This window comes from Pituophis catenifer, unplaced genomic scaffold, assembly GCF_029215685.1.
Source record: "Pituophis catenifer annectens isolate HBS135680 unplaced genomic scaffold, rPitCat1.0.hap2 SCAF_1, whole genome shotgun sequence".
NCBI classification, from domain to species: domain Eukaryota; kingdom Metazoa; phylum Chordata; class Lepidosauria; order Squamata; family Colubridae; genus Pituophis; species Pituophis catenifer.
The window spans coordinates 338705073-338716748 of record NW_027256881.1 but is presented as its reverse complement, the minus strand read 5'-3'; the positions used below and the strand labels follow the sequence as shown (position 1 = coordinate 338716748).

The 11676-nt window shown below is 42.4% G+C and overlaps 1 protein-coding gene across 1 annotated transcript in view; it reads right to left on the bottom strand.

Moving 5' to 3' along the window:
- The window catches only part of CRLF1 (cytokine receptor like factor 1), a 51414-nt gene that overhangs the window by 5021 nt on the left and 34717 nt on the right, over window positions 1–11676 (bottom strand). Inside the window, exons 3-5 of the mRNA XM_070936535.1 lie at window positions 9878–10007; window positions 9171–9340; window positions 4171–4328 (exon numbers count right to left, since the gene is read on the bottom strand). Coding sequence (XP_070792636.1) covers window positions 4171–4328; window positions 9171–9340; window positions 9878–10007 — 458 coding nt within the window. The remainder of the gene's footprint in view (window positions 1–4170; window positions 4329–9170; window positions 9341–9877; window positions 10008–11676) is intronic.

The window sequence follows — 11676 nt, the reverse complement described above, 5'->3', positions numbered from 1 at the left end:
TAAAACTGGCAAGGGTTGAGAAAAACTGCATTAAGACAGCGTTTGTTTTAGCCAACTTTGACAAATCACAATGGAGAGTTTGTACAATAAAGGCCAAGTCAAACATAGGTAGGCCTCAAGTTACGACCAGTCGCTTAGCAACTGTTCGAAGTTATGACAGATCCTGAAAAACCCAGATTTGAAGTTCCAACATCCAGGCAGTCACATAACTGCATTTTGGGCACCTGCATTCAGGGACATTTGCAAGGGTCTGCAGTCATGTTATCATGATTTATGATGTTTTTATCAAAGACTGGCATTTACTTCCAATTTTTGGTACAAGCAGCCCATAAGGAACTATTAACTATTCACTTAATGATTGCAGTATACACCTAACAACTGCAGCAAAAAAAGATTGTAAAATCAGGTCTGGTTATGTGGGGACTTGTTTTAGAACCGTCACAACTTACGACCAAAATTGTGGACCCCCTTTTGGTCATAAGTTAAGGATTACCTGCATTATGATTTAGTGCAATGTTTCTCAACCTTGGTAGCTTGAAGATGGGTGGACTTCATCTCTCAGAATCCCCCAGCCAGCAGTGCTGGCTGGGGGACTCTAGGAGTTGAAGTCCACCCATCTTCAAGCTTCCAAGGTTGAGAAACACTGATTTAGTGGAAAGAATACATTCAGTCTACTTTTCAAGTCTGGGACTTGAAAAATGCAAATTTTTAAGAACAATGGAAAACTGGTTTCCAGTGCTTACTTATTACCCATAAAAGTAATTTAAGCATACAATTTTAGAGCAGTTGCTGAATTTGATGGGGATTTGATCTAAATTCCAGAGCCCACTTGATCACTTCACTGGGATTTTAGATGTTAAAAAAAACCTTTTGAAGACTTTTTGATCCCTCATGGTTACAGCATTGCGATCTGTCTGACCAAAAATCTTTTTTGCTTTTAATATCTCCCTCCTTCCAGTTCTGAAGCGGATCCCAGAGCTTTGTTTAAATAAAAGTATCCCCTTGGGGCAGGATGTTTGGCTCATAAGCAATTTTTTTAAAGATCTGGTTTTTATGGATTTTTTTTTTTTTACAAAACCACATTTTATTTTTGTTTATTTCCTTGTGAAGCTGACATTTCACTAGAAATTCCCCCCCTCCTTGTTATCTTCTCAATTTTCACGGACTTTGGGATGCTCTTCCTCAATTTTAATCTGAGTACAAGTGAATATGTCACATCTGCTCAGATCGGCAATAATTTTCCTTTCCAGGCCTCCTCCCCTTTTCCTTAATCTTTAGGCCAAATTGCTATACAGCTGGGGAACATAGAAACTTTAACTAAAGGCCTGTTGGAAGATTAGAAGCCAATATATGACTTTATCCACTCTAACTTTAGCTTTTGGGGGGGGGGGGCGGAATATTGTAAAACAGTTTACTGTTTTCAAAAGCAGTTTATGCACTAATCCCAGTTCTACATTTTTCTTGTAATTACTGTATTGTTTCCATTGTATGTTTCCAATTAGCTCTCTTTCTGTAATGTGCTTTTATTTTTCTTCGACTATTTGTTTATTACATTTTTATCCTGCCCCTATCTCAAGACTTTGGACAATTGGCAGTACGAAACAAAGATTAAAAAATATAATTAATAAATGCATGTCCCGTGTTTCCTAAATGCCAGGGAATAAATACTCATGTAAACAAAACAGATCAATAGCCCAAACCTAGCTCTTTTAACATTGTTATTTTTCAAATCTCTAGCAAAATCATTTTAAAAATAAAAATGGGCAATCAGATCCTGTACAGGATGGGAATTTAAAGCAGGGAAAACTATATTGGACAAGCAGATTTTGCTGACAAAGGTAATTTACACACTTCTCACACTTGTAGAAAAGAGATGGGACCTCAATCAGTTATTCTCCATGTTTAATTTTTTGATACCCACCCCTAGACACCCTATCAAGTCCCTATCTCCCAAATCCAATTCCTGTTGTTGATGTGATTTAAGGAATTCATGCCCCTTCTCTTAAGGAGGTCCATCTAGCGGGACCAAGAAGAAGGGCCTTCTCTGTGGTGGCTCCAATCCCTATGGAATATCATCTCTGTGGAGATACGATTGGACCCCATTTTGACACTCTTTCGCAAGATCCTGAAGACCTGGGTTTGCCACTGAGCCTGGGGATGCCAGAGTGAGATGGAGCCCATAAGTGGTTTATTTGTTTGTTGTTGCCAGGAAGATGGGGGTTTAATGTTGAGATGAGATATTGTTAGATGTTGAAACTCTAGAAAGAGTGCAGAGAAGAGCAACCAAGATGATTAGGGGACTAGAGGCTAAAACATATGAAGAACGGTTGCAGGAACTGGGTATGTCTAGTTGAATGAAAAGAAGGACTAGGGGAGACATGATAGCAATGTTCCAATATCTCAGGGGCTGCCACAAAGAAGAGGGAGTCAAACTATTCTCCAAAGACCTGAGAGCAGGACAAGAAGCAATGGGTGGAAACTAATCAAGGAGAGAAGCAACTTAGAACTAAGGAGAAATTTCCTGACAGTTAGAACAATTAATAAGTGGAACAACTTGCCTGCAGAAGTTGTGGATGCTCCAACACTGGAAGATGTTGGATAACCATTTTTCTGAAGTGGTGTAGGGTTTCCTGCCTAAGCAGGGGGTTGGACTAGAAGACCTCCAAGGTCCCTTCCAACTCTGTTATTCTGTTCTGTTCTGTTCTGTTCTGTTCTGTTCTGTTCTGTTCTATTCTATTCTATTCACTGTTCTATTCTATTCTATTCTATTGCTTTTTAATTTTTTTTTATATTGGGTTTTTATTTTGTAAGCCCTCCAGAGTCACCGAGAGTGGGTTAGGTGGCATTATAAATGTTCTTAAATAAAATAAAATAAATTCTATAAACTATATTGTATTGGCACTCTCTTGCTCTCTGCAATTAAGACACACACTCTGTTGATTATTTTCCTAATATTCTCATTAAAAACTAAAAATCCATCAGCCATTTTAGGGGACATGCCTTCAGTCTTTACCTCAGTACTTTCCAATAAGCTGTATTAAGTCTAGTCACACTTACTTTGAACAGTAGGAGCTCAACCCATAAAATGTACCAAGGTAGATGGCCTAAGGGCAGAATAATCAGTCAGCTGAAACACACACTTTTAACACGCACTTCTGAGGGAAAACAAGTTGGCTCTGAAATGTTTGTTACTTAAACTTCAAATATAAGTTAGAGCTTCATATGTACTTATAACGGCTGTGAAGAATATTTTGTATCTTTTGTCTTTCTTTTTTATTTTTCTTCAGCTTTTCTTGACCAGCCCTTGCACTTATGACCGTTGCAGCATCCCTATAGTCACGTGATCCAAATATGGCCGCTTAGCCCACATCATCAATACTGGCATGTATTTATGATGTTACTACATCCCGGGGTCATGTGCTCACCATTTGTGACCTTCCCAGCTAACTTCAACAAGCAAAGTTAACAGGGGAAGCTACATTCGCTTAACAACTACATGATTCACTGAACAACTGAAGTGGTTCACTTAACAACTGTGGCAAAAGAGTCATAAAATAGAGCGTGACTCACTTAACAAACTGTCTTGCTTAACAATGCAGTTATTCACGAATTCTGCTCCCAATTGTGGTACAGATAGCTTTCACTTAGGATCACAACTGAGCCCCAAATTTTTTGTGCTAAATAAGACGTTTGTTAAGTCAGCTTTGCCCCATTTTACATCCTTTCTTGCCACAGATGTTACGTGAACCACCGCAGTTCAATTAGTAACTTCACGGTTGTTAAGTGAATCTGGCTTCCCCATTGACTTTGCTTGTCAGAAGGTCGCAAAAGGTGATCACGTGACCTGGGGAAACTGCGACATTCATAAATATGAATCAGTTGCCAAGCACCCAAATTTTGATCATGTGACCATGGGGATGCTGCAGCAGTCGTAAGTGTGAAAAAGTCACTTTTTTCAGTGCGGTTATAACTTCGGATAGTTGCTAAACAAATGGTTGTAAGTCAAGGAGTACCTGTACTAACTTGAGGACTACTTGTGAGTCTCCAAGCGCCCAAATTTAGACCACATGTCCATGTGGAAGCAGCCCCATCACGCTGCAGTTCCTGATTACTCCGGCTGATGGTTGTCCTGGTGCAGAATAAATTTCACACCCTGTTAAGGAGGCTCACCTTCCATTCTGAACTGTCCTCAACCCGGTACTGGATCTGATATTTGGCTTGGAAGAGAAAATCCTTAAGAGCGGGAGGCGCACTCCACCTCACGCTGAGCTGGTCCTCCAGGTCTCCCACTCGGCTCACGTGGACATCCGAGGGAGGATCGGTTGTGACTGCCGAACAGGGACAAGTGGGGACAAGTCAGTCAATACTTAAAATCAAGATTAAGACTTAAAAAGAACTGGAGGCAAGCACAGCAAAATGCATCTTTCAGCCATGCTAGTAATCTCCTATTTAGGTTGTCTGCACGAGTGATTTTGTTTTGCTGTAAACAGAGTAAATTCCAGAAATCAGTAAAAAACAAACATAGAAAATCGTCGTTATGTGACCCTGGGACTCTGTAGACATTCGTAAAGGTGAGCCGGTTGCTAAGCACCCAAAATGTAATCACATGACCATAGTGTGTGTGTGTGTGTGTGTATGTGTGTGTGTGTGTGTGTGTGTGTGTCTGAATTGCAACTTAAGGTATGGTCCTGATTCTTTCTGCCTGACAGATGTAAAATCAAACAAATACAATGGTCTTCCTTGTCTAATGTGGATGATATCCCCTCCTTTCAACAATCATTATCATCTTCTATTAGTGACCCCATAATCCCTTGCAGGGTGGAATCTAGGAATGGAGCCAAGTGTTTACTGGCCGGATGCCTTTCCTGTCACCAATGCAGAGTTATATTCAGCAGATATATTCTCAATGTGCCCAGAGAGAGAAATATCTGCCTCTACCTAGGATCGAACTCACAGCCTCCTGATTGTGAGGCAAGACCTCCACCTCTAGGCCACAGTACCACTTCCCCCTCCTTTCAACGATGCAGACTCTATATTCACGTCAGCTTTGCTTAACAACTGTTTGCTTAGTAACTGTTCAAAGATACAACGGACTCCTCAAAAGGTATTTACAGTTCAATGTTCCAACAGCTGTGCGCCCCAAAGTCACGTGATCACATTTTGGATGTTCAGCTGATCTGCATTTATGGCCATTTACAGCATCCTGAGGTCACATAATCTCAATTTATGGCGTTTTTTGCTGGGAAACAGCGTTTACTTCCAGTTTCCAGCAAAAAGCATCCATTACAAACAATGGGTTCATTTATTGACGGCTGCAAAAAGATGATAAAGGTCAGTTCTGTGTTGATCACTTAACAACCAGCACAATTTATGGTCGTAAATTGAGGAGTATACATCATTGCTTTGTCCCATCTCAGTTCTACTAGTGGCTGGCTGATGCCAGCAAGATTTGAACTTCTGGAGGGCAGGTTGAAAGAGAAATAGTTAAGAAACAGCAAATGTATGTCTGGAAGGGAGCAAACTGCCGCACAGGAAAAAAAGAAAAAAGAAGAAAGATCCTAATTAGATTAGAAGCAATTCCACTCACATATAACCTATTTCCTGCTCACTGCTTCCTTCCTGAGATGTTGAAGATCTGTTTCTCGGTATGTCTGAACTTTTCCTACTTTGGCAAATGAGTCCAGTATATCCCATGTGAGGTCATAACATATGTTAGGGATTGTCATTATGGAGAATGACTGGCTAGAATTTATCTCTTGCCACTAGCACTTTCTCAACCTTGACAACTTTAAGACCGGTGGACTTCAACTCCCAGAATTCCCCAGCCAGCCCAAGATGGCTGACTGGGGAATTCTGGGAATTGAAGTTTCCTGGTCTTAAAGTTGCGAAGGTTGAGAAACACTGCACTAAGGGCTCAACCATCTCCCTCCTAATTTCAGGGATATCTTTTCCTGCAAAGTATTTAAAGCTGTTTCACCCCGCAGGTTTGAAAGACAGGTCATCCTCTGTTCTAGAGCAGGGGTCTCCAATCTTGGCAACTTTAAGATTTGTGGACTTCAACTCCCAGCGTTCCTCAGCCAGCTTTGCTTGGCTGAGGAACTCTGAGAGTTGAAGTCCACAAGTCTTAAAGTTGCCAAGGTTGGAGACCCCTTTTCTAGAGCACACTCAACCCCCAAATCTACATTTCTTCCCACAAACTGATGGAATACAGAGCAATACTTGACTTAGGACAACTGAGCCCCAAATTTCTGTTGCTAAGCAAGACAGTTGTTAAGTGAATTTTGTCCCATTTTATGATCTTTCTTGTTAAAAAAGTTTAAAAAAAAGCCTCTGATGATCGCGCGGCTCAGCTGGAATCTCAGAGGCTTTTAAAAGCATTTTTTCTACAACCTCTTCAGCCAAAGAGGTTGTAGGGGAAAAAAATGCCTTTAAAAGCCTGTGGCGATCCCAGCTGACTTGCCTGATCATCAGAGGCTTCTAAAAGCATTTTTTTCTGCAACCTCTTAAGGTTGCAGAAAAAATGCCTTTAAAAGTAAAAAAAAAAAATGGCCATGCCCACTCAGTCACATTACCTTCCAAGCCACACCCATAAAATAAGCCACACCCACAGAACCGGTAGTAAAAAGATTTAAAACCCACTCCTGCTTGACACTAACAATGGAGCTGTGAAGGATAATGACTGTTACCGTATTTTCCCCAAAATATATTGGATCTTATTTTAATTTTTGCTCCAAAAGATGCATTAGGTCTTATTTTCCAGTTAGGTCTTATTTTCTGAGAAATACGGTACTAAATGTGTCCATTTGGCTGATGATCTTAACTGGGACTTATTTTGGAGGTAGGGCTTATATTACGAGCATCCTGAAAAATTATCCGTTTAGGTCTTATTTTGGGGGGAATATGGTATCAGAAGGATTTTACACCCTCATTATGTCACAGAAGGACGACATGGAAGCTCAGTGGCTAAGACATTGGGCTTGTTGGTTGAAAAGCCAGCAGCCCAGGTTCGAGTCCTGAGTGCCACGCGATGGGCTGAGCTCCCGTCCTCACCTCAGCTCCCGCCAACCTAGCAGTTTGAGCCAAGGTGGCGCAGTGGTTAGAGTGCAGTACTGCAGCTACTTCAGCTGACTGCTAGTTCAGCAGATCAGCGGATCAAATCTCACCGGCTCAAGGTTGACTCAGCCTTCCATCCTTCCGAGGTGGGTAAAATGAGGACCCAGATTGTTAGGGGGCAATATGCTATTTAGTATACTGTCTTTGATGTAAGCCGCCCAGAGTCCTCGGAGAGTGGGCGGCATAGAAATATGACTAATAAAATGACTAATAAATAAGTTTGAAAGCATGGAAATGTGAGTGGATAAGTAAGTACCATTATTTATTTATTTATTTATTTATTTATTTATTTATTTATTTATTTATTTATTTATTATTTATTATTTATTTATTTATTTATTTATTTATTTATTTATTTATTTATTTATTTATTTATTGTATTTTATTTCTATACCGCCCTACTCCCGAAGGACTCAGGGCGGTGCACAGCCAAACAATAAAACACATACATACAAAATTTAAAAGTAGAATAAAATCAAATTAAATAATTTTGGCCCCGACAAATTTAAAACCCCAAACTTTTTAAAACCAATTTTAAAATTGAATGTATAAAATACTAAAAGATATTTAAAAATTAAAAAAATTTTATAAAAGAGGGAGAAAATTAGGCCAGGCCCACCTGGTGAAATAATAAGGTCTTTAAAGCGTGGTGGAAGGTGCGCAGATCCGGGATCCTCCGTTTCTCTGGGGGGAGCTCGTTCCAGATAGTAGGTACCTCCACAGAGAAGGCTCTCCCCCTGGGGGCCACCAGTCGGCATTGTTTGGCCGACGGCACCCGGAGGAGCCCCTCCCTATGGGAGCGTACCGGCCGGTGGGAGGCTATTGGTGGTAGTAGGCGGTCCCGCAAGTACCCAGGTCCTAAGCCATGGAGCACTTTAAAGGTGGTAACCAAAACCTTGAAGCGCACCACCGAGTGGTGGAAAAATAACAGCGTTATTGTTCTTCAGACAGCCATGGCTCAATGGCCTTGAAACAAAGATGAGCACCGGCCCCTAGAGTCGGCAACGACAAGCGGAGTAAAATTCGCAGGGACTCCTTTACTTTATTCTTTTTTTTACTTCTGGCACAGAAGTACAGGTAGTCCTCGACTTACAACAGTTCATTTAGTGATCATTCAAAGTTACAATGGAACTGAAAATAAGTGACTTACGACTGTATTTTGCACTTATGACTGTTGCAGCATTCCCACGGTCACGTGATTTACATTATTTATGACGGTTGCAGTGTTCAGAAGTCATGTGACACCTTTTGCGACCTTCTGACAAGCAAAGTCAATGGAGAAACCGGATTCACTTAACAATCATGTTACTAATTTAACAATCGCGGTGATTCACTTAACAAATGTGGCTAGAAAAGTCATAAAATGGGACAAAACTCACTTAATAATTTCTTCACCTGACAACATAAATGTTGGGCTCAATTGTGGTCGTAAGTTGAGGACGACTTATAATAACAACTCAGGGCTGAGTTGGCCAGAGGAAACCAACTTGTAGCATGCAAAGCTACAAAAGCTGAAACTTTTGCACATCTTTTGAAATGGTCAAGGGGCATGTTAGCAGAGGTGGGCTTCAAAAATTTTAACAAGGGATTCTCTGCCCAGTTGCTGGGTGGGCGTGGCCATAGTCGACGTGGCCTAATCAGCCTCCTGTTTTTGCCCTCCCCAGGCTCTGGAGGCCCTCTGGAGGCCAGAAACAGGCCCGTTTCTGGCCTTCCTGAACTTCCGGTAGGCCCGATTTTTGCCCTCCCCAAGCCTCTGTGCGCCCCCTGCACTTACCTGTATCCAAAACAGGCTGTGTGGGGACTCTTGGGAGGGGCAGAGTGGGGTGGGAAGGGCCAGCCAGGAGTGGGATTTGGGGGTTCTCCAAACTGCACAGAATCTTAGCTAGAGGTTCTCCCGAACCCCTGCGAACCCTCAATAGCCCACCCCTGCATGTTAGACTTATAGAATCAGCCCTGATAGTGTCATAGTTGACCACGGTGAGCTTAAAACAGCTTTGCCAACCAAATGTGAACAGCTGCTATCAATATTTGTTGGTCAACTGCAAGGACCTTCTTACCAACATCGACAATGTCCAGCATCACCACATCAGATACAGCCATTCCAAGTCGGTTGGATGCTTCTACCCAAATTTCGTAAGGCGTGAACAGGGCTAAATCCTTGGGAATGTGGCAGGAATATGGGCCGGCGGTGTGGTATTCTTGGCAGATATTGTCCCGACCATACCATCTGCAAAACAAGAGTTCTTTCTTTTATTTATTAGATTTTTTTTAACCCCACCTTTCTTTTACGTAATTCAAGCAAACAAACATTTCTAATATTCTTTCCTCCTCCTATTTTACCCACAACAACAACCCTGTGAGGTATGTTGGGCTGAGAGAGAATAACTGGCACAAGGTCACCCAGCTAGTTTTTGTGGCTAAACTGCAACTAGAACTCACAATTTCCTGGTTTCTAGGCAGCACCTTAAGCACTATACCAAACTGCTTGTTTGCGCGGCCCGGTTGCTGGCATGCCAAGGCCCAGTGCCCATCCATGGACCGGAACCCCTGCCCTAAATCTCTGCTTCTCAACCTTGGTAACATTAAGATGTGTGGCCTTCAACTCCCAGAATTCCCCAGCCAGCGTAGGAATCACAATCCTATTTTGACTGATACCAGGAAGAATTGTCTGAAATTCAGCAAGACTACAAAAGTCCATCACATTCTGCATAAGTTGGCAAATCACCAACTTACCACCCCTTCTGTGCCTGTGTCATCAGCCTACCTCAGCTTATATTTCAGGGAATAATTGGTATGCAGGTGTGTCTCGCCTTCTGATCCAGGTACCCATCTGCAGGTGAGGTCTTTCAGATTCTTGGACCAGCAAGAAATGTTGGTTGGCTTTTCAGGAGGCACTGAAAGATATAAATAAATCCGTAGGGCTCTATACTTGGGTACATACAGGTAGATTCACAACAGTTTAGCAACAGTTTGAAGTTACAATGGCACTGAAAAAAAGTGATTTACAACTGGTCCTCACACTTACGACCATCATAGCATCTCCACGGTCAAGTGATCAAAATTAGGGCACTTGGCAATTGGCATTATTTATGGTGGTTGCAGCATCCCAGGGGTGATGTGAGGGGCAGCATATAAATTGAATGAATGAATGAATGAATGAATGAATGAATGAATGAATGAATGAATGAATGAATAAATGTGACCACCTTTTGTGTACTAGCTGGCTTCTGACAAGCAAAGTCAATGCAGGAAGCTGGATTTGTTTAACAACCTTGTACACCGCCCTGAGTCCTTCGGGAGAAGGGCGGTCTATAAATTTGATAATAAATAAATAAATAAATAAATAAACAAATAAATAAATAAATAAATAAACCTTCACTTAAGAACTGCAGTGATTCATTTAACAACCACAGCAAAAAATGCTCACAGACTCAGGCACAGCTCACTTAAAAACCAAGGAAATTCTAGTTCCAATGGTGGTTGTAGGTTGAGGACTGCCTTTATATATTCAGGGGTGGGCTGCTGGGGATTCGGGAGAATCTCTAGCTAAGATTCTGTGCAGTTCGGAGAACCCCCAAATCCCAATCCTGGCTGGCCCCACCCACCCCTCCCCTCCCAGGAGTCCCCATGCGGCCTGTTTTGGATGCAGGTAAGTGTGGGGCGCGCGTGGAGGCTTGGGAAGGGTGAAAAACAAGCCTACTGGAAGTTCGGGAAGGCCAGAAACACCTCCGGAGCCTGGGGAGGCCATTTTTGCCCTCCCGGAGGCTCGACAAAAACCTCTGGAGCCCAGGGAAGGCAAAAACGCCCCCCCTGCCATGGTGCAGGAAGCTGACTAGGCCACACCCACCATGGCCACGCCCACCCAGCAACCAGGCAGAGAACCCCTTGCTAAAATTTTTGAAGCCCACTCCTGAATATATTGGTAAACAGACTGTGCTGTTTACTGGGAAGCACAAATGCCAACTGATACGAAATAGTAAAAGGAGAGCTTTTTAAAACAGCAGCGCCTCTCTCTCTTTTGGCCCTGGTGAGAAATTTTAAACCATGGCCTGCAGTTGCCCTCTGCGTGACAACAAGCCTGTTCCCAGCTGAGGTTTCCATCCTTCCGAAACCGAATCTTTAAAAATAGCCCTGTGATGATAACAATTTAGACTATTGATTTAGACATTTGTCATGGTTCAAATGGCATGTTTTTCTCTTCAAGAGCAACATTCAAGAACAGAAACCTTCTCAGTGGTGGGATTCAAAATTTTTTACTTTAATCTGTAGGCATGGTTTGGTGGGTGTGGCGTGGCTTGGTGGGCATGGCAGGGGGAGGATACTGTAAAATCTCCATTCCCACCCCACTCCAGGGGAGGTTACTGCAAAATGCCCATTTCCTCCCAATCAACTGGGACTCGGGAGGCAGAGAATAGATGGGCGCGGGGACAATCAGAGGTGGTATTTACCGGTTCTCCGAACTATTCAAAATTTCCGCTACCGGTTCTCCAGAACTGGTCAGAACCTGCTGAATACCATCTCTGACCTTCTTGTGTCGCTTCTAAGGTTTAGTGAGTAAGCTGG